Below are 26,298 nucleotides of genomic sequence, written 5' to 3' on the forward strand. Positions count from 1 at the left end.
TAGGTGAGGGAGTCGATTTGGTACTTTTTCAAGTTTGTCTTAAGACGATCTTTATACATTTTCCATTGTCCACCAGCGTTATGTTTACCATTCGTTAGGTGACTGTAATGTTGCTGCTTTGACAGTCTACTGTCCAACGCAGTTGTTCATGGATAATGGTAGCCTCGATGCTCCCACAGTTGGTGTCAGCAAGAATACTGGCATTTGTTCACTTGTCTTCCCAGCGAACTCGGAGGATGGAGTGTAGATTACTTTGGTGAAAGGTTTCAAGTGCCTTGAGGTGCCTCTTGTACGTGACTTATGTCTCGCTGCCACACAACATACAACAGGGTGGGGAGGACAACTGCTCGATACACGTGCAACTTTGTAGATAATTTCAGCTTCCTGCAGCTGAAGATGTGGTTATGGAGTCTGCTAAAAACTAGAGATGCAAATCTGATCCGATGTTGAATCTCTTCACCGATGTCCGCGGTGGTGGACAGGTGGGAACCAAGGTACTGGAAGTGAGTAACATTAGAGAAGGTAGTACCGTTAAAATGAATGGATGGTGTAGGTGTGGTTGAGCTAGGGACAAGGAGAAAGAGAATCTGAGTCTTACGTTCATTACCTCAAGGCAGAAATGTTCATAAACATCTGCATAGGTGTTTAGGATCTCCTGTACGTCGCATTCAGTGTGAGAGACGAGAGTGAGGTCATCTGCATACTGAAGATCAGTGATAGAAGCAGCCGACACCTTTGTTCCTGCCTGGCGTCGTCCCTTCATCCGGTACTGGATGTCTACCCCACCAGCTAAATTGGCACTGGCACGAGTAAGGAAGGCAGCCAAAAAAATGGAAAAGAGAGTCAGTGCCAGTACACATCCTTGTTTTACTCCTGTTTGGATAGGGAAGAAATCAGACTGGGTGCCACTGTGTAGGACACTGCCGTTCATGCAATTGTGGAGGTGCCTCACAATGGCGATGAATCTTGGTGGGCAGCTAAAACGACTGAAGGTCGGCCAGAGGGCTTTCCTGTTGACCGAGTCGAAGGCCTTAGTAAGGTCAATGAAGGCCATGTACAAGTCACGACGCTGTTCTCTGCACTTTTCCTGTATTTGTCGGGCAGCAAAGATCATGTCAGTGGTGCCACGTGATGGTCTAAAGCCACAGTAAGATTCTGGGAGGAAGTTTTCCGCCTTAGGAAGTAGTCTGTTTAAAACGACTCTGGAGATAATCTTGCCAGCTACGGACAGCAATGAGAGCTTGGGGATTTCCTCCTTCCCCCATATATTTTCCAGAAGAGAGTAGAGAAGGGCTGGGAACCCGAGGTCCTCCTGCTTTATACACCTCGGCTGGGATTCCATCAGGCCCTGAGGCTTTGTTATTTTTCATCTGCTTGATGGCAGTAGCTACCTCATCTAAGGACGGAGGAGAGCTAAGGTGGATAAGCTCTGGGTGCTGAGGAACCTGCTGGGTAGTCAGGACATCCACATTGGTGTTTCGGTTGAGTAGCGAATAGTGCACTTTCCAGCGCTAATGGATGCCTTCTTCAACTCTAATTAGGGAGTTACCATCGGATGAGCAGGATGGGGGGGTGGGGGAGGGGGGGTGGCACGCCATGTGTTTATCCGCAAATTTTTGCATTCCAGACGCTATATTTTCCCACTAGTCGTTTATTAGTTTGTAAACTTCGCCCTGGACCGCCGCCTTCTTCTTGTGGAAGGGTCAGCTTTGGTCCGAGACTTAGGGTTGTTCTACGAGTCATTGAAAGCAGCACGTTTACTATTGACGAGTACTTCGATTTCCGAGTAGTTTTCATCAAATCAATCCTGGTGTTTTCTTTTGATCTGGCCGAGGGTCGGTTTGTAGGTTTTGGTGATGAGAAATTTGACCGGGCTCCATTTGGTACTGGGATTTGGGTTGTTTGTTGCTGGGTTGTTTATCACACCATCGTTGAGCTGTTTTCTGAAACCATGTGCTCCTGCTGGATCCTCCAGTCGCTTAGTGTTGCCTTCGCCGTTTTGGGGCGATTTGAAGGGAGTGTTTGGAATGACGAGCCAATGATCTGTGTCACAGTGGTCTGAGCCACGCATCGCTAGGGTGATGAGGACATCTCAGCGATCTCTTTCTCTGACAATGATGTAGTCAATGAGATGCCTATGTTTGGATCATGGGTGTTGCCAACAACTTTGAACTTGTCGGCCTGCCTAACAAGGTGCTGGTGATAGTGAGGCTGTGTCCAGCATTCTTGCTGAGGTGTAGGCCGTTGGGATTACACTTGTATACTCCGTTTCTCCCATATGTCAGCAACTCTGCCAACTCTGGCATTGCAGTCATCTGGGGATAGAAGTTAGCATTAGCACTCTGTCAAGGTCGGTGTAAAGGCCTCCTTGATGTCATCTTTTACATCCAGTGTTGGGGCGTATGCACTGATAAAGAAGGCATGACGTAAGTGATTCGGTGGGACTTGGAGTGTCATGAGGTGTTCTTTGATCCCAACAGGCATTTCAGTTAGCCTATGTTGGATGGATTAGCGAATGGCAAAGCCAACTCCGTAAATGCAGTTCCTCTCCGCAGCAGGCTTACCCTTCCAGAAGAAGGTATAGCTGGACCCCCGTTCTGTGAGTCGACCCTCGTCCTACACACCACCATTGATTACCATCATCCCACACACCACCATTGATTACCATCATCCCACACGTCACCATTCATTACCATCATCCCACACGCCACCATTAATTACCATCTTCCCACACACCAGCATTAATTACCATCTTCCCACACACCACCATACACTACCATTATCCCACACATAGCCCTTTATTACCTTCATCCCACACACCATAATTCACTTCCACCATTCATTACCACCATCCCACACACCACCATAGCCTTACACTCCATACTACTATTCTACAACTTTCCCCTCCAGAATTATCACTCTCTCACCACCCTGACTCTCCACCACACACGGACTCATCACAATTACTGACACATAATCAAAAATATATTTCATCATCACTTCTTACAATCACTATCAATGCCTTTAATTATTACAACTATCTTCATTCGGTACCGTCTTCACTTACCATTACTCTCTCCACTCACTATCATTACAGCAACTTACTACCATTCCTTACCCACACCCCCACTACTCCCCACTCATCATCACTACCCTACTCATTACCACTGTCCCGTCACCACCACCACCACTGACCCTTCACCACCACTACCCCCTTCACCACCACTCACCACCAATACTCAACAGGACCGGTCGAAGTACGGGATGCTGGCGCGGCTGGCGAGGGAGGCGGGCTTCGACTGGGTCTACTACGAATCCAGGTCTCACATTCACTGCTCAGTCAAGTCAGGTGAGTTCAAGTTTGGTATTTTCCTTAGTATAAGTCTTTAAGAGTTAAAAAAATTAAACAAGATCATGATGCTCCACATGCTGGAGTCATCTGAAGAAGGTTGACGTGGCTGAGTTGGTTCAAGAGGAAGGGGTAGCCTGAAGCTATGACCACAACTTCTGGAGACCATCATGCTGAGAAAATTGAGTGAAAAATATTCCCTGCTATGATTACATACAGCTTTTTTTGCTTAATAGAAGAACTCTTGTCCGCGCTTGCCAGGCTCACACTATAAAGTATCAGTATCTTTCATTGATTTTTTTTATCGTTTTACAGATAACATGGTCAGGAGGTAGGCATGCCCTCGTGGCTCAGATCTGATTTCTTCTGGGTCAATTCTTCGATGTGGGAATCAATGTGGCCTCACTGTTGCTGGGAGAGATGACGGGCCATCCCTGCACTGTTGGTGGGTATGGCCATCTCCCCGCTTCCAGTGTGGCCATCCTAATATTGATGGATTACACAATTATACAGCGTAGTGGGTATGGCCACCCCTGTACTAGGTTAGGGTGTGGCAGGTCCTTGATTACGGGTGGGCGTGGGCGTCTTTCAGAGAGTGAGTAGGTAGAGAAATTCCTTTTACTGTGGACGGCTATGGCCACCCCTGGCTGTTGGTACCATTACTACACTGCACTCTGGGTGTGGTCATGGAAGTGTTCTAGACAGGTGCGGTCCTCCATGTAAAGAGATGGTATGGCCATCCCTGGAGTGTGTGTGAGATAAGGCAAGGTGCGCTCACCCCTCACAACCACAGATGCAAGCATCAGAATGCAGACGTGAGTGCAAACACATTAATTCACTTACACATACGCACAGAAACATATACATACAGTCACAGACTCAGATATTTACACGTTGACACACCCACTCACCTTTACACAAACGCTTACAAACATGTTCACATACACTGGTGTGGAAATACAAACACAGTCATGGATACATTTATCTACAATTTCTTGCTCTCAAATACACACTTAATACACACTCATATGTACGAAAACACACACACACACACACACACACACACACACACACACACACACACACACACACACCAACATGTAGCGACATATGTGTAACACACTAAAAAACATACACCACCACATGTACACCATAAAAAATGTGCATCTTATTAACAAATATACATCACCAGACACCACATTAACATACCTACCACCACACTACATACACACATCACACCAACAATGTACACAGACACACCTCAACACGAACGGTATACCACACTGCACCTCAGTGCACATCACCGCACCACACTACATCACGTTGCAAAATACCACGATGTACTGCACCATAGTGCACCACACTGCACCAAATTGGACCACACAACGTCACAATTCTTCATATTGTACTACACCATGCCAGAGCACACCACACATTGCGTTACAGTGTGCCATACCACACTGTTCCACAGTTTGCCACATATGACCACATCATACTAAACCACACTGCACGATACAACTCTACTTAACATCACACTTCGCCATACCATACCATGAACACTGCACTACTCCACACTCCACCACATGAAATCATAGGACATTACACCACTGCACATGGCACTACACCACACTAATCCACACCACATCACACTGTACCACACTACACAGCAGTACATCGCACCACACAAATTTACACAACACAACTCACAAACCACACCACAACACACAACGTCAAACCTCAGCACTCTTCGACACACCACTGCAAACAACACCCCACCACACCTCAATGAACCACATCAGATCCCACCATACATCACACCATGATTTACCACACACCACACGACAAAGCACCACACTACACTAATCTTTACAACACCATCATACCTCACACTGCATCACACCAGAGCACACCACGTTACATTACACAATACTGCATGGAACCACACCACTCCACTTGAAACTACATCACACCACACTGCATCACACATCACAACATAGTGCACTACGCCACACATCATTATGTTTCGTCACTCAACACCATACCACACTAAACAGCATCATACCACACACACCTCACCGCACCAAACCACACCACATCACATCACACCACATCGCATTACATCACATGACACCACCCTACATATTACTGCACTACACCTCACTATAACCACACCGTGTCTAAACGAACAACACCACAGTGCACTACACGTACTATACCACACCATATTGTATCATACCTAATTACACCACACATACTGCACAACACCATACTGCATCACATTACACTGAACCACACAACACAGCGCTTCACCACACCGTATAGCACCACACCACACTAAACAACACCACATCAAAATTAACCACACTGAATTGCACTGCACCACATTAAATCACATTGTACTACATTATATAGCCCGACACTGTACCAATCAGCACCACATAGTGCTGCAGCACACCATTATCCACTACTTTACACCTCACAACAATATACCATGCTGCACTACACTACACAACTCAACACTACACCACGCTGCACTGAACCACGGTGCACCACACCATACTTCACTACACAACGCCTCTATACAGCACAAATCACAACACTTCACAGTAAATAACTCTGTATCACGCACCACATCACTGCACAACGCTGCACTGCACTGCACCAAACTACATCGCGCTACCTATACTGCATCACACATTACTGCTCAACACCATACCACACTGCTCCATTATACTCCACTGCACTACATAATACCACATCACACATCAAATCACTCTATACCACATTGTACCACACAAAAACTATACAAACTGCACAATACCACTATGCACCATACACCATAGTACCACACTGTGCTACAATAGGCTGCACCATACACACTGCACCATACCTCACTGCACCACAGAACACATTACCACGCTGTGCTTCAATAAGCTGCATCATACAGCACTACAATACATAACACAGTACCACGCTATGCTCCAATAGACTGCACCACACTGACCACCAAGAACAACACCACACCACACAACTAATGCACTACACCATACCACAACACCATTCTGCACCTTGATGCATTACACTGTATCACACCGCACAAGACTGCATGACAATACACAACACTACTACAGTGCACCACACTTCATCACACCGCAAGAAAGTGGGTCTTATGTGTAGACACAACACACTACTATATACTAAACGTCCGAGTCTGAAGGAAGAAATTTGGTCGGCACTGCAATCGACCGCCTTCACTTTCCCAACCCGTAAAGTTAGGTACCCATATACAGCTGGGTGGAATGGGAGTGCCCGGGGATCGAACAACCGACCATTAGGGCAAGAGAAGAGTGCTGTATCCACTTGACCGTCGCACGCTTTACACGATTCAGCATCACATTTCACTGAACTGCATGACACTGCATCACTCGGCAACTCACTGCACCGCTTGTACACCATACACAACACAATGCTTCGCACCATACTGCAATGCGCCTCACTGGCCGCACTATCACACTGCACTGTAGTGTTCCGTCTGTTTTACACCACACCACACCACACCACACCACACCACACCACACCACACCGTACTACAATACATCTAACCACTCCACACTCCACACCACATTGTACCACTGCAACATACTGCATCACACTACACCGCACACCACCAATTACACCACACACACACACACACACACACACACACACACACACACACACACACACACACACGGACCACCCCGGCGCTGGGGAGGGTGACGGACGTATCGCTGGCAGGATCTGAGGAGGTGTGCGCCTCTCCCACAATGTTTCATTCACCTCCACCTGTTGACGGTGATCTCAGAGAGTCTATCTCAGGCTTTACCATCCCTCTCCACTCACCAGAACATCCCTTTCATGCTGATTACCACCTGTTTTATCCATCCCATCGCTCTGGCGTGTTCGAGCGAGCGGGAAAATAGGAGAAATGTGGCATGGGACGAGATAGGAAAGAACAGAACATTGTGGAAGAGCGTGAAGTCTGGCGCGAGTGTGGGAGCCGCGGGCCGCTCATTTTATTCTATCATCTCGTTCAGTATTACAAGGTGCCGGCCAACCCATTATTTGCCTCTTTGTTAACAAGCTCCGGCCCGGGCGTGGAGGAGAAGTGCGGGGCAAGGGGGAAAAGTGTGGGGCATCGAGGGAGAAGCGTGGGGCATGGGGGAGAAGTTTGTGGCATGGGGAAGAAGTGTGGGGCACTCGGGAGAAGTGTGGGGCATGGGGATAAGTGTGGCAGATGAAAGAGAAGTGTGGAGCTTGGGGTAAAAGAGTGGGGCTCGGGGTGAAGTTGGGGCATGGGGAGAAGTGGGAAATGGGGGAAGTGTGGGGCACGATGGAGAGTGTGGGGATGGGGGAGAAGTGTGCGGCATGGGGAGATGGGGGGGAGAAGTGTGGGGCATCGAGGAAAAGCATGGGGCATGGGGGGATTTGTGGCATGGGGAAGAAGTGTGGGGCACTCAGGAGAGTGTGGGGCATGGGGATAAGTGTGACAGATGAAAGAGAAGTGTGGGCTTGGGGTAAGAGTGGGGCTCAGGGTGAAGTTGGGGCATGGGGAAGATGTGGGAGATGGGGAGAAGTGTGGGGCACGATGGAGGATGTGGGGATGGGGGAGAATGTGGGGCATGGGGGGAAGTGTGGGGCATGGGGGAGGGTGTGGGGCATAGGGGGATGGGGGGTGTGGGGCATGGATGCGGGGAATGGGGGAGGTGTGGGGCATGGAGAGGGTGTGGGGCATGGGGGGAAAGAGTGTGGGGTTAAGTGGGGGAGGTGTGGGGCATGGGGGAGAGTGTGGGGAGTGGGAGAAGTGTGGGCATGAGGAAAAGTGTGGGGCAGAGAGGTGTGGGGCATGGGGGGTGTGAGCATGGGGCAGAGTGTGGAGCATAGGGGGGGGTGGGGCATGATTAAACGTGTGGGGCATGGGGAGAGAGTGTGGGGCATGGGGGAGAGTGTGGGACACGGGGAAAAGTGTTGGGGCGTGGGGAAAGAGTGTGGGGCATAGGGAGAGTGGGGGATTAGGGTGGGGCATGGGGCAGTGTGGGGCATGGGGGAGGTGTGGGGCATAGGGAAAGTGTGGGGATGGGGAGGTGTGGGGAATGGGGAGAGTGTGGAGCATAGGGGAGGTGTGGGCATGGTTAAGTGTGGGGCATGGGGGAAAAGTGTGGGGCACAGGGGAGAGTGTGGGGGATGGGGGGAGGGTGTGGGGCATGGGGGTGTGGGGCACGTGGGGGGTGTGGGGAATGGGGGAGGGTGTGGGCATGGGGGAGAAGTGTGGGGATGGAGGGAAGTGTGGGGCACGTGGAGGTGTGGGGTGCAGGGGAGAGTGTGGGGATGGAGGAGAAGTGTGGGGCATGGGGAGGGTGTGAGGGATAAGGAGGGTGTGGGATGGGGGAGGTGTGGGGCATGGGGGAGGGTGTGAGCATAGGGAAGGAGTGTGGGCGTGGGAGAGTGTGGGAGATGGAGGTGTGAAACATAGGGAGAGTGTGGAACATGGGGAAGAGTGTGGGGCACGGGGAAGTTTGGGGGATGGGGAGGAGTGTGGGACATGGGAGAGAAGTGTGGGGCACGTGGGGAAAGTGTGGGGCAAGAGGGGGAGTGTGGGGCATGGGGAAGGTGTGGGCATGGTTAAAGTGTGGGGCATGGGGGAGAAGTGTGGGGCATGGGGAGAAGTGTGGGTCACAGGCAGAAGTGTTGGGGCGTGGGGGGAAAGGTTGGGGCATGGGGAGGGTGTGAGGCATGGGGGAGAAATGTGGGGCAGGGAGGTGTGGGGCACGGGGGAGGGTGTGTGGGGGATGGGGGAGGGGGTGTGGAGCATGGGGGGGGAAAAGTGTGGGGCACGTGGGGGTGTGGGGGAATGAGGGGAGGGGGTGGGGCATGGGGGGGAGGTGTGGGGATGGAGGATAAGTGTGGGGCATGGGGGATGTGAAGGATAAAGGGAGGTGTGGGGCATGGTGAGCAGTGTGGTGGATGGGGAGGGTGTGGGGCATGGGGGAAGTGTGGGGCACGTGGGGGAAGTGTGGGGCTCGGGGGGGAGGTGTGGGGCGTGGAGAAGTGAGGGGCATGGAGAGAAGTGTGGGGATAAGGGAGGGGGGATGGGGGGAGGTGTGGGGCATGGGGGAGAAATGTGGGGCATAGGGAAGGTGTGGGGGCACGGGGGAGAAGTTTGGGGATGGGGCAGGAGTGTGGGGCATGGGGGGAAGTGTGGGGCACGTGGGGAGAAGTGTTGGGGATGGGGGAGGTGTGGGCATGGAGGAGGGTGTGGGGCACGGGGGAGAAGTGTGGGGATGGGGAGAACTGTGGGGCATGGGGGAGGAGTGTGGGGCACGTGGGAGGTGTGGGGCATAGGGGGTGTGGGGGCAGGTGGGGAGGGTGTGGGGCATGAGGGGTGGAGTAAGAGGTGTGTGGGGCATGGGGAGGGGGTGTGTGGGGCATGTGGACACGGGGAGGTGTGGAGTATGGGGGAGGGGAAGTGTGGGGCATGGGGAGAAGTGGGGCACAGGGGGAGGGTGTGGGGCATGTGGGAGGGTGTGGGGCATGGGGGGAGAAATGTGGGGCATGGGAGGTGTGTGGGAGATGGGGAAGAAGTGTTGGGCATGGGGAGGTGTGGGAGATGGGGAGGTGTGGGGGGAGGTGTGTGGCATGGGGGGATGGGGAGGGTGTGGGGCATGGGGGGAGGGTGTGGGGCATGGGGGGGGAGGGGGGTGTGGGGCACGTGGGGGAAATGGGGGAGGTGTGGGGCAAAGGGGAGGTGGGGGATGGAGAAGAATGGGGCATGGGGAAGAAGTGTGAAGGATAGGGAAAGAGGTGTTGGGCATGGGGAGCAGTGTGTGGGGAGATGGGGCATGGGGGGATGTGGGGATGGGGGAGGTGTGGGGCGTGGGGAGAATGTGGGGCATGGAGGAGAAGTGTGGGGAAATCGGGGGAGGGTGTGGGGCACGGGGGGAGAAGTGTGTGGGATGGAGGAGAAGTGTGGGGCATGGGGAGGTGTGGGGGATGGGGGAGGTGTGGGGCATGGGGGAGAGTGTGGGACATGGGGGGGGAGGGTGTGGGGCATGTGGGGAGAATGTGGGGCTGGGGGGAGTGTGGGGGATGGGGGAGGGTGTGGGGCATGGGGGGAGGGTGTGGGGCATGGGGCATGGGGGTGTGGGCACAGGGGGAGGTGTGTGGGATGGAGGAGAAGGTGTGGGGCATTGGGAGAAGTGTGGGGGGATAGGGGGAGGTGTGGGGCATGGGGGAGAAGTGTGGGGCATGGGGGAGGGTGTGGGGTGGGGGGAGAATGTGGGGCATGGGGGGGAGGTGTGAGGGATGGGGGAGAATGTGGGGCATGAGGTGGGGGCATGGGGCAGAGTGTGGGGGCACGGGGAGGGTGGGGAATGAGGGAGGGTGTGGGACATGGGGAGGGTGTGGGGCACGGTGTGGGGGATGGAGTGTGGGGCATGGGCATGGGGGAGGGTGTGGGGCATGGGAGGGGAGTGTGGGGGTGTGGGGAATGTGGGGCATGGAGGGTGGGGATGGGGGAGAAGTGTGGGGGATGAAGGAGAAGTGAGGGGCATGGGGAGGTGTGGGGATGGGGGAAGAGTTGGGGAGGTGTGGGTATGGACGAGAAGTGTGGAGCATTGGGGAGATTTGGGGCGTGGGGGATGTGGGGGATGAGGAGTTTGGGGGTGAGGGAGACGTGTGGGTATGGGGGAAAAGTGTGGGGGATGAGGAAGAAGTGTTCGGTGTTATGGAGAGTCCGGGACAGGAGAGAGCATTGTAGAGTGTGTGGGGAAAATGGGCAGTGTAAAGAAGTGTAGTGCATAAGTAGGAATGTAGAGAAGTCCTTTACGTGAGGAAGGTGGTTCGTGAGAGGAAAGTGTGGGAAAGGATAAAGAAGATTGGGGAGGGAGAGGAAAGTGTGAGACGGGAGAAGGAAAAGTGGGACGGGAGAAGGAAGAGTGGGAAGGGAGAAGAAAGTGTGGGGCGGGAGAAGAAAGTGTGGGACGGGGGAGATGGAACGCAGGGCGGAATACGGCGAAGAGGATGGGGTCAGAGGGAAGGATGTTGGAAGGTGGAAAGGTCAACAACAGACGGGAAAAATAATTAGGGATAAACACAGGTGGATGTGAAACAGCAAAGGAGAACTATGGATGAAAACAGAGAGAGAGAGAGAGAGAGAGAGAGAGAGAGAGAGAGAGAGAGAGAGAGAGAGACTAAAAACTGGAAAAGAGAAGTGTGTGTGTGTCTTAGTGGTAAAAGTCGGGGCTTAGATAGCGTGGGATTAGGGTTTGATAGGATGGGATAGATAAAAACTTTAGAATGGTTAGGATGAGATCGGTGGTGGTTATTATGGTGGTTAGGGTGGTGAGGACATAGGGGGCTGGCTGATAAGGCGTGACACGGGACTTATAAAGACAGTTATATTCCCTTAAGTATCTTTTAAAGAGAACCACATTTGTTTACCGGAGAACGACCGCTTGTTACTATTCGATCTTTTATCTTTGAATCTTATGGCTGAATAAGCAGTTTCAGGTTCAGATGGGGTGTGATATGGGATAGATGTAGACGATTAGGAATTTATAGGATAGGGATGGAATGGTGGATATTGTAGAGCAGAGAAAGGATCGGGAATGGATAGCGTGTTAGAAGGAATTGGTCGGGTAGGGCACATTGATATCACAGAAGACGGCAAATAGGAAGAAAGATAGCGGGATAAGAAACAGTCAGGAGGAAGTGTTGTGAGTTAAGGTGAAGAACCTGTGAAAGTAAAAAGGATAATAATCTGGGGAGAAAAGGACACAAATATTTATTAATAATAAGGATAAATAAAGGACAAAAATATTGTTGGTAGGTGTTTGGGGATAGGTTGGATGTAATACACTTGGGATGAAGTGTGGAGCGGTCAAGCAGCGATAGAGGAGAGGTCAGGGTAGCGATGTGATGGAGGGGGGTGGAGGGAGAGGGTTAGTTAAAGAAAGATTCAACATATACCGTCACATAACTAACAAGTAAAATACTAGATGTGATAAATGTGGGAGGAAGAAATACACAAACAGAATTATACAAATAAACACAATAAAACAAGCGGGATAAAGATACAAAATACAGTAAAGGAAATTCACCTTTAACATAATCGTTGAAGCAGAGAAATAAAAACTCAGTAGTCAGAGCAATGACAAAGCGAGAGACGTAAAGGAGACAGGCCATGAGAGAACCACACACACAATAACAAGACAATGGCTCTCTAATGGGACATAATGGAGAACTTGGAGGCGTGGGTGAACATAGCATAATAGCGCGAGGTTTGCCTTCTCAACATAGCCCGTCCATCCTCTGCGTGGGTGAGGCAAACACACACACACACACACACACACACCCGTGTCGGAGTCTTCCTCTGATAGCTAAATAAGCAAAATTACTATGTCGTAAATCCTCGCATTAGCAAAAAGCATATATAATCAGGACTAAACTAACAGTCCCACGCTTGAAAATAAGTACTTGCTACAAGAAATATACGTCGTTGATATGGACCCCATATCGTCTCGTATTACTGGTGTAAATATAATTAGGCCCGTATCTTATCTTGAGTGAGCGGCGGTGTGGTCCAACCAGCCAGGGAGGGTCGACTTGATGTGATTCAGCCAGCCAGGAGGGTCGACCTTATGTGATTCAACCAGCAAGGAGGGTCGACCTTATGTGATTCAGGCAACCAGGAAGGTCGACATGATGTAATATAGCGAGGCAAAGATGGCCGGCCTGTGGTCCAACTTGGTCTTATGGTCTAGTCAGCTAGGGACGGCCGGCCTGGTGTGATTTAGCCAGCTAGGGACGGCCGGCCTGTGGTCCAACTTGGTCTTATGGTCTAGCCAGCTAGGGACGGCCGGCCTGGTGTGATTTAGCCAGCTAGGGACGGCCTGCCTCTGGTCCAACTTGATCTTATGATCTAGTCAGATAGGGATGGCCGGCTTGGTGTGGTGTGAGCACACACTAAGGTCCGCCAGCCTGGCAATAATACCCTCTAATGGACACAAACGTGGCCTTATCACACACACACAGACGTGCACACACCACGTATTACACAACAAGACAACACTGATATAATCTACCAGGTTTTTCTTTCTTCTTCTTAAGCGGAAAATGGTATCCGCATCTTAATGTCCAATAATATTATGCTCGTTTCTCCTCGCCGTGAAACTGTTTTACATAGGTAATTACTACCGTACGAATTTATGAACCGGCATAAGAAAAAAAAATAAGGAAAGTGAGAGAAGAGAAAAAGTTGAGTTTAAGTAAGGCGCCAATTCTCCTTCGTCTCACTGTTGAGTATAATTAGGTCCATATCTATCTGTGGTGAAGATAATTAGGCTGGTACCCCCCTCCTGCTGTCTGTCAGCGTTATCAAGCCGCATCAGACTCGCAAGCCCTGATGAGCTCCGATCAATCGCTTTTTATTGCCTTTTAATAGTGCACATAATCGGGATGTTTGTGCTGCTCGATTGTTGTTTTTTTCGGCCTTCGATGACGACTGATAATACTATAATAGGCAGCTGATCGTAATAGAGAAAGCAAATGCGGTAAAAGTTAGGAGAGGAGAGTGAAAATCAGGCTCAAGATATCCTGTTTTAGTTCACTGCTGCGTCTGTAAGAAAATAAAGTGGTCAGGTAGAGCATTTTTGTTACTGTTTGCACCATTAAAGGTTTAATCCAGCATCTGTTGCCTTAACTAAGAAATATTAAGGATTGGCTTTATTTTTTCGTGTTCTTCGTGTTATCGTTGGTGATGGCTGCCACTAGTGGAAGCTGCCCTCCACTAACTGATGCACTCACACATACTCGTACACTGAGCAGGGAGAGTACTGCAGATATTCAACATGTACTGTATTTTGTACTAACCTAGACCTTTGCATGTCACCGCACCAACACTTCTAAGACCAAAATCTATCTAGACGGCGAGTGGCTTGTCTCTTATTAGTGCACAAGTCAACTTAATAAAGCTACTCGTATCTTTAACTAATGAAGTGTTAGGGCATTGACACAAATTCTTATATTTTTACTATTCATATCTTTGCTGAGGAAAATGAATAAGTTTCTAGTGTATAATATTGCCTTTCGTAAGCTGATCAAACCCACAAGCTTTATCATTTTTCATTTTGCTCACAGCTGCCTCACCTTCTGTTTCCAGAATTGGCATTTCGATATTTATTTCCTTTTTTCTTACTTCCACTATATCTTACCCATCTCTCTTTCTGCTTCAAACAGTATCATATTGTCTTTGTTTTGAATAGTTCCACAACATTTATTTTCTTGTTTTTTGGTTCATTGGTTTAATCTTTCTGTACATTTCTCTATAATTATGCCTTCTGTCATTATCTCCAGTCTCTTGCATTTCCTTTCTAAATCGTCTTTCTTGGCCTGTCTGCATTCCCTTTGAATTTCTTTGATTGAAGCACTGTTATTCCCTCTGAGGCAGACCAAAGCCACCATTAAAACTTCAGTAAATGTACACACAGCAGTACCTGTGTTAACAACACCTATGTACCTTATCACCTAGTGTCAACCCTTCACCTTGACAATATCAAACCCAGCGATAAGGTCCGTTCACTCCACCAATGGTTTTATAGCTTCATTGACACGCAAGCTGAGGGGTAGACTAGGAGTTGGGAAACCACGGAGAAGTTTTTATTTTACATAATTTTTCATGATATAAAAGTATCACACAAAAGTGTTATTCTCTCTACTTCAGATCCTTCAGCCTGGCATGGAAGCTAAAGAATAGTGTGTGTATGTGTGTGTGTGTGTGTGTGTGTATGTGTGTGAGGTGGTCAGTGGATGTCTGACCACAAGAGATGGCTAACGAACAACAGCAACCAAAAGAGCGAGCGGGCGGCGTCGCGGATGTACTCAGAGTAATTGATTTCACGACAGCAGCGTACAAACTGGGGATGTTCATCTTGCGTTATCAGGAGGATGCTGGTAGCTGCCTGGCCCGCCCTGCAGGGGTTTTGACTCTCCTGGCCCGCCCTGCAGGAGTTCTGACACTCCTGGCCCGCCCTGCAGGAGTTTTAACTCTCCTGGCCTGCCCTGCAGGAGTTCTGACCCTCCTGGCCCGCCCTGCAGAAGCTGTAACTCTCCCGGTCCGCCATGTAATAGTTCTGACTCTGCTGGCCCGCCCTGCAGGAGTTCTGATTCTCCTGGCCCGCCCTGCAGGAGTTCTGACCCTCCCTGGCCCTCCCTTCATGAGTTCTAACGCTCCTGGCCTGCCATGCAGGAGTTCTGACCCTCCTGGCCTGCCCCGCAGGAGGTCTGATTCTCCTGGCCCTCCCTGCAGGAGCTTTGACTCTCCTGGCCCGCCCTGCAGGAATTCTGACTCTCCTGGCCCGCCCTGCAGGAATTCTGACTCTCCTGGCCCACCCTGCAGGAGCTTTGACTCTCCTGACCCGCCCTGTATGAGTTTTAGTTCTCAAAGACCGCCCTGCAGGAGTTCTAACACTCCTGGCCCGCCCTGCAGGAGTTCTGTCACAGATGATCTCCCGTGTAGGAGTTCTATTTCTCTTACCATGACCTGCTTGAGTTCTGGCTCTCCTCGACCTCCCTGCTGGAATTCTCTCCCCTTTGTATTACCTTTCAGGAGTTTTGTCATACCTCACCTACTTTGATACATAGATTGCAGAAAGAGATGGAACTCCTACAGGTGTAGCAGTTACATCTCCTTTTGCTATCTATGTATATCTGGTCCCATTGACCTGCTCTTTATTATTTTACTCTCGAGGGTCGCAGTACGCGAGTTGCGGCTCTCGTGGCCCGCAGTGCAGGAGTTGTGGCTCTCCTGGCCCGTAGTGCAAGAGTTGTGGCTCTCCTGGCCCGCAGTGTAAGAGTTGTGGCTCTTCTGGCCCGCAGTGCAAGAGTTGTGGCTCTCCTGGCCTGCAATGCAAGAGTCTTTGATGAGGTGGCTTTATCGACGCTCCTCTCCAACAGACAAAGGCCAAGAAGAATATATATATTTAAAGAACTAAACGCACAAGACATTTACCGTGCTGCCACACCCTCCTGACCCACCATTCGCGTCCTTGAACATTTACGGGAATATAATTTCCCGTGATTATCTTCTGTAGTAACACGAAGGGTACTGTTTGGCTGGTAATCCATCACCAAGCGCGGGGGTCGCTCTTAGTGCGTTTCAAGGGGAGGGGCGAGAAACTGTAGCAGCTGTTTAGGTGAACGAGCAGTGTGAGGAGATTGATGGTGCTTGGAGGTTGTAGAGGTAGATTTATTGTGTTGGGGGTCTGCGGAGTTGACTGTAGAGCATGTGGAAGCTGTGAAATTTAATTTGAAAGCTTTCCAAGGTTCAAAACTGTGCAGGTAAATGAAAACCTGTAGCAGGAGGAAATAAAGCTAGATTATTCAACAGCTGTTTACGTATAGTAGCTAAAGATGGTGGGAGTCATCGGAATACTCAGATGTGTTAGAAAAGTAAACCTCAGTAGATTAAGGACCAGCGTCTGAAATTTCGTTTAATACCTGGCAGAGTAATGCGTGATTATGCATACAGTAGAAGCATGTTGTATGGCGTGATGTTGTATGTGGGGTGTTGTATAGTAGGGTGCTGTATGGTGGGGGCTGTATGGTGGGTTGCATGGTGTGGATCATGCGTGGTACGAGTGGAGCATGGTGTGGGTGGTGCGTGGTGCAGGTGGTGCGCAATGGGAGTGGAGCAGGGTAAGGGTGAAGCGGGGTGGTGGTGAAGCAGGGTAGGGGTGGTGGTGGAGCAGGGTGATGGTAATGAGTGAAGCAGGGTGAGGGTGAAGTAGGGTGGTGGTGGAGAAGTGTGGGGTGGAGAGGAGTGGGGGTAGAGTAGGGTGAGTCTGGATTTGGGTAGGTTGGGGGTGGAGTAGGGCGGGGTGGTGGAACAGAGTATGAGTAAAGCAGGGTGAGGGTGGAGCGTGGTGGATTAGAGCGGGGTGAGGTGGCGCATGGTATGGGTTGTTCGTTGCGTGGGTGGAGCGGAGTAGGGGTTCAGTAGGGTGGGTGGAGCAGGGTGGGTGGAGCAGGTGGGGTGTAGCAGGATAGGGTGGAGCAGGGTGGGGTGAGCTGGGTGGGTGGAGCAGGGTAGGGTGTAGCAGGTGGCGGTGGTGCAGGGTGGGATGGAGCAGAGTGGGTGGAGCAGCAGGGATGGGTGGAGCAGGGTGGGTGGAACAGGGTGGGGTGGAGCAGGGTGGGTGGAGCAGAGTGGGGTGGGAGCAGAGGGAGGGAAGGGGGGATGGAGGGAGGTGGGTGGGGGAGGGGTGGGTGGAGAGGGGTGGGTGGAGAGGGGTGGGGGTGGAACAGGGTGGGGTGGAGCAGGTAGGGTGTAGCAGGTGGCGGTGGTGCAGGGTGGGATGGAACAGGGTGGGTGGAGCAGCAAGGATGGGTGGAGCAGGGTGGGGTGAACAGGGTGGGGTGGAGCAGGGTGGGATGGAGCAGAGGGAGCAGAGGGGGATGGAGGGAGGTGGGGTGGAGGGGTGGGGGGAGAGGGGTGGGGTGGAGAGGGGTGTGGGTGGAGAGGTGGGGGGGTGGAACAGGGGTGGGTGGAGTAGGGGTGGGGTGAAGAGGGGTGGGGGGTGGAGAGGGGCTGGGGTGGAGCAGGATGGGGGTGGATCAGGGTCGGGTGGAGCAGGGTGGGGTGGAACAGGGTGGGGCTGAGCAGAGGGGATGGAGGGAGGGGTGGAGAGGGGTGGGGTGGAGCAGGGGGTGGAGGGGGAGGGGGGGGTGGAGCAGGGGTGGGGGTGGGGAGTTCGGTGGAGCAGGGTGGGGGTTGAGAGGGGTGGGGTGGAGCAGGGTGGAGTGGAGAGGGGTGGGGGTGAGAGGGGCTAGGGGGAGCAGGATGGGGTGGATCAGGGGTCGGATGGAGCAGGTGGGGGGGAACAGGGTGGGGCTGAGCAGGGTGGGTGGAACAGGGTGGGGTGGAGCAGGGTGGGGTGGGCAGAGTGGGGTGGAGCAGGGCGGAGTGGAGCAGGGTTGGGTGGAGCAGCGTGGGGTTGAGCAGGGCGGAGTGAAGCAGGATTGGGTGGAGCAGTGGGGTGGAGCAAGGTGGGGTGAAGCAGGGTGGGATGGAGCAGGGTGGGGCTGGTGGTGGAGCAGGTTGGAGGAGAGAGGGGTGGAGAGGGGTGGGGGTGGAGGGGTGGAGGTGGAACAGGATGGGGTGGAGAGGGGTGGGGATGGGGCAGAGTGGGGGTGGAGCAGGGTGGGGTAGAGCAGGGTGGGGTGGAGCAGGGTGGGGTGGAAGGGGGTGAGGGTGGTGGTGGAGCAGGGTGGGGTGGATCAGAGTGGGGTTGTTAACGGCGGGGTAACATGTGCTAGGGTTGTTCATGACGGAGTAATATGTGGTGGGGTTGTTCATGGCGGGGAACACAGATCTAGGAAAGAACAATGGCAAGAGACACAACCGTGTGGTCATCCTCCATTTTGTAGGGCAAACTTGACCGCTCCGTGGAATTTAGCGATGGCCTTAAACTTGTCTACATGTACACTGTCTATCACTATTAAAGAATAACCTCGTAAGAAGACTAATAATTCTGAGACACATGAATGGAGTTCTGACATTCTCAGGCTGTAGATATCAATTTCCTCTTTCTTTATTAATAAGAAATCTTAATTTTTTTGGTTGTCTACATCTGGAAATTCCTCTGAATCATCTAATGGATGAGTCAGGTTGACTAAGAAAATCTCCAGTCGACCCACCACGAACCGATGGACGTTCGGGAACGAGGATGTACAGTGAAGAAAATCTTGGGGAAATGTACTCCACTGTTCATAGTAGGAAACCCTAAGTAATGTTATTTCATTTCTGAGATCCCTTTTTTTATCGGCTTTAAATGATGCGAGTGAAGCAGATATTATAGTTTTTTTAAATACATGTCTAACTTTATTTACAACCTGCACAGTTTACAGAATGAATAAAACACGTTAGTATAATTCATAACTTCTGTTTAGTATGTATTTAATGTTTTTCTTCAATATCTGTTGATTATCATCCTGTGATCGCCTCTCCGCAGAACAACTCACAGGATCTGCATGAAAATCGATAAAGATTTGAAAGTTTCTGCACAGCATGACGGTGCACGCTCCCGCAATATTACGAAAGCTCACTACTTTTCCTGTCGTTGAAATCACCGAGATGGATTTAGAAAATAAGTGAATTACGGACATTAAACAAAGGAAGTATGGTAGATTATTATCAGTGTATTGGAAATATTCAGTAAATCGTGATCGTTCAAACGTGTCACATAAATATTAGTTTATTAGTTTCGATTTTATTTCAATATTAACAAAGAAAAAATGTTATTTGTTTTCAAGGTAAAAATACTTTATATGTAGACTCCGGCAGCTAGGAACTAATGCACAAACAAGTGTATCTAAGACTGGTGCCGATAGGGGCAATGCCAGTTATGTTTCCCTCAATAATTATTCTTCTCATATACATTTGTGTGTTTATCTTAGCAATTGACTTTGTATTTATTTATATTATCGTTTGTGTTTTTCAGAAAATTGTATAATCTTATGTCATGCTTAATCACATAAATAATTGGAAAACTTTGCCCAATTAGGATCACTGTTGCTTACACGTGGCAAGTGACATGCACAGTAAATACGCAGCAATGCAGACATTACACGAGGATTCTTAACTACGGACACCACGTCTAATTTACCCAGTTTACCTTATTTACGACACACCTCAAATATTAGGGTCACCGCAGCCATTAATAGCGGGTTTTGCGGTGAGTCAGTGAGGCAAGCATACAATACAAACGTCACAGTCGCTACCGGATGGTAAATTTTACCTCTTCCAAACACTGCAATCATGACCGTACTTTCCACCCCTCTTCTCCACTCACACACAGTTGGTGGACTGGGGATTTCCCCGGGATCGAACCAAAGATCTTAAGAACGGGAAGAAAGTGCTGTATCCACTTGGCCGCCGCACTCTTTAGTAAGATTATGTAAATACACTTAGTGGTATCTCACACGCCGCTTACACCGACTGAATCGAGAGATGTAGTAAGTGAGAGTTAGTCTAAACATATTCGCGTTGGAGCAGCGAAATTTTTCATTTAAATTTGCAAACGTGTATTTTCCGTAGAGGCTGAAAGTTGAAATAACAGACGATATGGTTAGCATTACTTCCAGACGATTATGAGGGTTGAGTCTTGCTGATTAAAGTGCAAATCTTAGCAGTACAAGCGTGAGACTTTAGTTGACAGTGCATAGTGTTCATAGCACAAAGCTGTTGGCTTTTTACTCCTTATAAAATAATTTATATTTTTATATTTTACTAGCGAATAAACGCCGCCCTCCGGCGGCTCATTCGCTAGGCCACGGTAGGACGCCACCCTCCGGGAGGCTCCACATTGTCTCACTGTTCAGTCCCCAAAACTTCTTCTTCCATCAATAGTTCATTAACGGTGTATGTAAGTTCCACTACAACGGTATAGCAAAGTATATTTTTTTATCATTAAACTGTTATTATTTTATTGTCTAATCATCACTACATATAACATCATCCATCATCACTACATATAATATCATCCATCATCACTACATATAATACCATCCATCATCATTACATATAACACCACCCATCATCACTACATATAACAACATCCATCATCACTACATATAACATCATCCATCATCACTACAGTACATATAACACCATCCATCATCATCACTACATATAACACCATCCATCATCACCAGAGATCGGTAAAGTAGTTTCCGAGATTCTCGTGCGGACACACACACACAAACACACAGACATACTTCTTTGTTTTATAGATATAGATAAATCTTTTTTCATTCTCCTACCATCATATGTCTTCACAGATATTGACTACATTTTCTGAATCCATGTCAGCACCTTCTAACAATCCCATTCTTTCCAGAATCGTCAGCGGCCAGTAAGTTGGGCGGTTGCTTCCCTGGGCATGGGAAGGTGAGGACACCATCAGGAGTGATGCCGGTGTCAGTCATCCAGGAGGGCGATGAGGTGCAGGTGATGCGACCTGACGGTTCACTGAGCTTTAGTCCAGTTCTCATGTTCCTCCACCGTGACCCTCGAGTGTCCCGCTCCTTTTTAAGGCTCACCACGGCCAGTGGCGCTACCCTCACACTCACCCCCTCACACCTCATCCTGCTGCTACAGCGTCACCTATCTCCAACTACAACACCTACCGTTATGGATGCCCTGGACCACGGCGGGGTGGTATTGGCGGGGCGGGTAGAGGCGGGGGACTTTCTGCTTGTCACTGGCCAAGAAGGAGTGAGTCTGGAAGAAGTGGTAGGGATTCGACATGTGATGGGAGAAGGAGTCTTCGCACCTCTCACAGCTGAGGGAACGGTCGTCGTCGACGGGTTTATAGCTTCCTGCTACGCCGTCATAGACTCCCAGGCTATTGCTCACTGGGCCTTCCTCCCTGTCAGGCTATATAGTAATCTGAAGGAGGCAGCTCTGTCTCTGCTGCGTGCACTAGGTGCCCTCACGCCGCCATTCCCCAGAAAACCTTTTAAAACGTATAATGATAAACACTTGTTCAACGACAGCAGAAACAGCGTGAGGTGGCGAGAAGAGGTTCATAGCAACATTGTGGAGGACATGGAGGCCATCCACATCCACTGGTACCCACGACTCCTGTACACCATTGCCTCCTGGCTCCTGCCTTCACACCTCGTCTACTCCTAGTGAAGCAGTTGCTGTGGCCAAAGCGCCATGTGTAGTGGAGGGAGTACTGCTGAAGCACCTGGTGAAGCTTGTGGCGCCAACGCTAGGGTTGGTGCCCAGACTATTAGTGCTGTGCCGGGATAAGCTTACTGCCATTATTAAGTCACGAACAAACACAAAAAGCACGGTAACTATGATGGTGATGGACATGCCCAGAACTGAACAATAAACGACAAGGATACTCCCACCTAATTGATTATGTATATTGTTTATGCAAATGACCGTCAGAGTAGTGTGCGCTGTCGGATGTCTGTGAGAAAAATGCAAAAGTAAAATTGGTGTCCACAGACTTTTCCATCTACCCTTGAGGAAGACCTTACATCTTCGTGTTAACGAGAAATTTGAACTCTTTCAGAAAATGAAAAATTAATAAAAAAAGAAAGAAAATCTCTGATTATTGTGACAGCTTTAGTGGGCGGTTTCAAGACCTGACAACCAGACTATCAAAGCTGAAAGTGATGGCTTCTTGAGTGCTTCAAAAACAGGTGCCAAGACCAAGGAAAAAGATAATTATTTATAGGTGAATTTAAAACCAAGGACGATTATAAAGCGTTTGATAGACGCCGACAACACATAAGAATAGGAGAGAGCGATTCCGTTGAAGGATACAGGAACCCAGGATAAGGTTGACCTGGGCCAGGGCTTGTGATAGCCAGGGCTGCCGATGGCTCCCATGGCCAAGAAATGTTATAATCTCAGTGACGACGTGGAGGAAGGTGATACTCTGTACATTATGGAAGGCGCGAGATGTGTGACTGTGCATGCGTGTGTTTTAGCAGTATGAATGGCTGTCATTGTGTGAGTGGAGTGTTACATGGCCAGTTAACAGTCAGTGTGATACAACTACCAGATCATAACATTAAAATTGCGTGCCATAGTCCATGATGATGCATTTATTCCCTCTGCTCCATCCAAGTGGCTCGTGTTCATTATTGACAACGTAACTCTTCCCACCACCACACTTGGTCGGTCCACATCAACACCCTCCTCTTTCATCTTATATTCCATCATACTTTCCTTGCAAAAACTTTCCTTCCCCAAGACTCCAAGAAACATACACGTTTGTCCTCCTCATTACATCATATTATCTATCTACTATCATTTCTGAGTAGATCTTCCATCTCTTTCATGATCTACAATCGTCTTTTTCTCTCCATTCCTACGCCATATTTACATGTTCTACTCTCGCTCATTCCCAGTCTTCTTGTAACCACTTCTCTATCACAACATTTGTAATTCTCATTCTCACCAGGATATACTGGTAGCTGTCGTCTCTAACATGTCTACCCTTTGCCTCACGATATGGCTACATGTCAAACGCCTCCATAATATTTCGCATTTGTTGTACGCCCATTGTTTTATGTAGCTCCCTCATAACGTGTTGTTCAGTAACTGCTTGTGTGCTGTATGGCTTTGTGTGTGATGACCTTGTTGTGTACATATGCTGCATAAATGTGTATATCATAGTTGTAATTTACATAATTGTAATTTATGTTCTGAATAAACTATATATCATTGTTTCCCAATGTAAATTATTTGTAAATATATATATCTAGCCTTGTGAAATTACTATGTGCCACAATCTAATACAAACGACTGCAACAGAGCTATCCTGTAGATATACTGTCATGCTTCTACACATGCAGTTAGTAGTCAGAAGACGACTAATCCACAACAACACAAAATATTAACACATTCTGACATACACTCTCTGCCGCCATAGGTCCTGCACAACGTACTGAAAGGCATTGCCTCTTTTATGTATGAATGAAATAAAGAGTCTGAGAAAAAAGATGCCCAAGGCAGTGCTTCACTAATCAAAGACATAAATATAGCTTCTAAAAAAATATATAAAAATCTGTAACTGAGAAGCTGATTACTTCCGAGGAGGACATCATAATTGTGAGATACATTTTCCTGTCAATCTGAAATCAATATTGAATTAGTTAGATTTCAGAAGTGCTGCCACGGTGCCCTGCGTGATGGATACTAAGCTTAAGCGTTAATAAATAATAATAGTTCATCTTGAAACGTGGCATATCTGATCTTCCGAAAACCAAAAATGATATAATGCCGTGATTCACTGAACATTTATAAACCTTAACTTGTGGATCCTGGGGAGTCTATTTGGACGACAGGCAGTACATATAATATTCTCGACTCTGCCAGTCATTAGGCAGTAATTAAACAGACCATAGCGTGTCTAGGAATAACCCGTTGACATATTACGGATTATAGATATTAACACTTTAAGTACTAGACCTGTGTTGTACAGTAGACAAGACAATATGTGCCAACCTTAATACCAAGAAGATATAAGTCGTGCCAATACATTGTATACTTTGTTCTTTGACTTTTTCCTTTGTTCAAGAAATTGTCATATGTCTTTTAGAACTGTAGGTGAGTAGTTGTTAAGTGTTAGCAGCTGTCAGTAACAGTTTAATAACCCAATGATGTCGACAGAATAATTAATAGCAATTTTTCAAATATTTCCTTTCTCACACACACACAAACACACACACACACATTCCCAAAGATGGTGGCTATTCATAAATATATCGCAGTTAACACTAACCATATCACCATCGATGATATTTTCTCACCTGTTAGGCATAAAATTACTCTGTATTCATCAAACACTTTGCAATGAACAATCAGTTAACTTTATACATATCTTATCAAACAACCACACAAAGTAACGTATCAATATAAATAACTGCCACTACTACCCGTGTGACACATTTTCACCCCTACGAGTGTCCGTCTCTTCTGACAGTGGACACCAGATTGATTACAAAATATCATTGATTTTTCCCTTCCAGTTCGCAATGTTCATTTCCGCTGGCACTTGTGCCCAGTATGCGTCATTTATGTCAACAGTGCCATTGTCATAATTTTGCTGTAATAAACCATGATAGAAGACGACCCACAAGTGTTTCATCATCCTTTACATCTCTTATATCTTGACCTAGGAGGGCCTCGAGGGAGAACCTTAACAGAGTTTCAACCCAAATATGAAACGTGTTTAGATATTAGGAGACGAGACGAAAAGTCATCCTAGCAAATACGATATGGTAGTAAAGGTTCACTCGTTTGCTTGCAGCTACTTTCCAGGAAAATTATTAAGTTCTGAAACGTCGATCGACAGTGATTGTCAGGTTCTTCATTTCTCTGGTAATTTTGTAAGTATTTTTAAATAGATCAAGGTCCTTCGTCTTGCCTCTTCGGATAAGGCCCCATCTGAGCTACAGCGGAATGCATCCAAGATGTCCTATAAAGTATGCAACACCAGTACTTACAAGACAACTCCAGAGGCACATTATCTTGATTAATTAACACCCACTGGGTTTATATCTGATACTAGTTAACTTTCTCACGCAGTCATGTTATGAAATTATAATATATGAATATAAACTTCCTAAAATAAAGCGTCCATCACTTTCAGGTGACTGATGATGTCATACGATCTTTTAGCGCTGAAGTAGGGGCCTCCTGGAGGGAAGGCCTTAGATGCTATCTAGTGTCACTCAGTTGGTTTTCATGGTGCAAACTTGTCTTTATTTGATTATACATGTTTGCTCTAGTCCTCAAGGCAATTAAACATTGGGACCTTGGCCAGTCTTGAACTGACAAACGCGATGTATTTTTATGGTACCAATGTTACAGTAAATCTTATAATAAAACAATATAGTTCATATGGCCTACCACACATACAGTAGATGTAGCAGGCTCAAAGCTCGCTATTAGGTGATATTTTATATGACAACGTTTTTTTGTAAGGACACTTGACACCAGTCTTGTCTATTGCCATTTGACGGTTCACAGTCATACACTAATACGCACCTGAACAATTCCTAATTATTACAAATTACGATCTCAATTACAGGTACTACGCAGAGTAGTAAAATATTTCCCACCACCGGTACCAAATCAAGGAGTTCAATGTAGTCGTCATAGTAATTCAGTTTCGGAAGTGAATTCGGTGAGATGGATATAAGAATTCGCTCATATCTACAGCAAATATAGGAAATGTATCAAGAAAAGAATATCTTGGTTAATATTTCATAGTGACCATTCACGAAACTTTGTATTAATTCTTATATAGAGAAATAGAACAAACAAAAATATATATAAATTTTCGAGTTATTTAAACAAAATCTATTTTACCTAAGAGAGTACA

At 48.4% G+C, this 26,298-nt stretch overlaps 1 protein-coding gene across 1 annotated transcript in view; it reads left to right on the forward strand.

Annotated features, from left to right (window-relative positions):
• The window catches only part of LOC121872946 (indian hedgehog protein-like), a 30,683-nt gene extending 5,640 nt beyond the window's left edge, over positions 1-25,043 (forward strand). Inside the window, exons 2-3 of the mRNA XM_042376085.1 lie at positions 3,247-3,349; positions 21,283-25,043. Of these exons, the coding sequence (XP_042232019.1) occupies positions 3,247-3,349; positions 21,283-22,079 (900 nt within the window). The 3' untranslated portion in view covers positions 22,080-25,043. The remainder of the gene's footprint in view (positions 1-3,246; positions 3,350-21,282) is intronic.
• The last annotated feature ends 1,255 nt before the right edge of the window (positions 25,044-26,298 follow it).

The sequence above is a fragment of the Homarus americanus genome, unplaced genomic scaffold (assembly GCF_018991925.1).
Source record: "Homarus americanus isolate GMGI-L3 unplaced genomic scaffold, GMGI_Hamer_2.0 scaffold11022, whole genome shotgun sequence".
NCBI lineage: Eukaryota > Metazoa > Arthropoda > Malacostraca > Decapoda > Nephropidae > Homarus > Homarus americanus.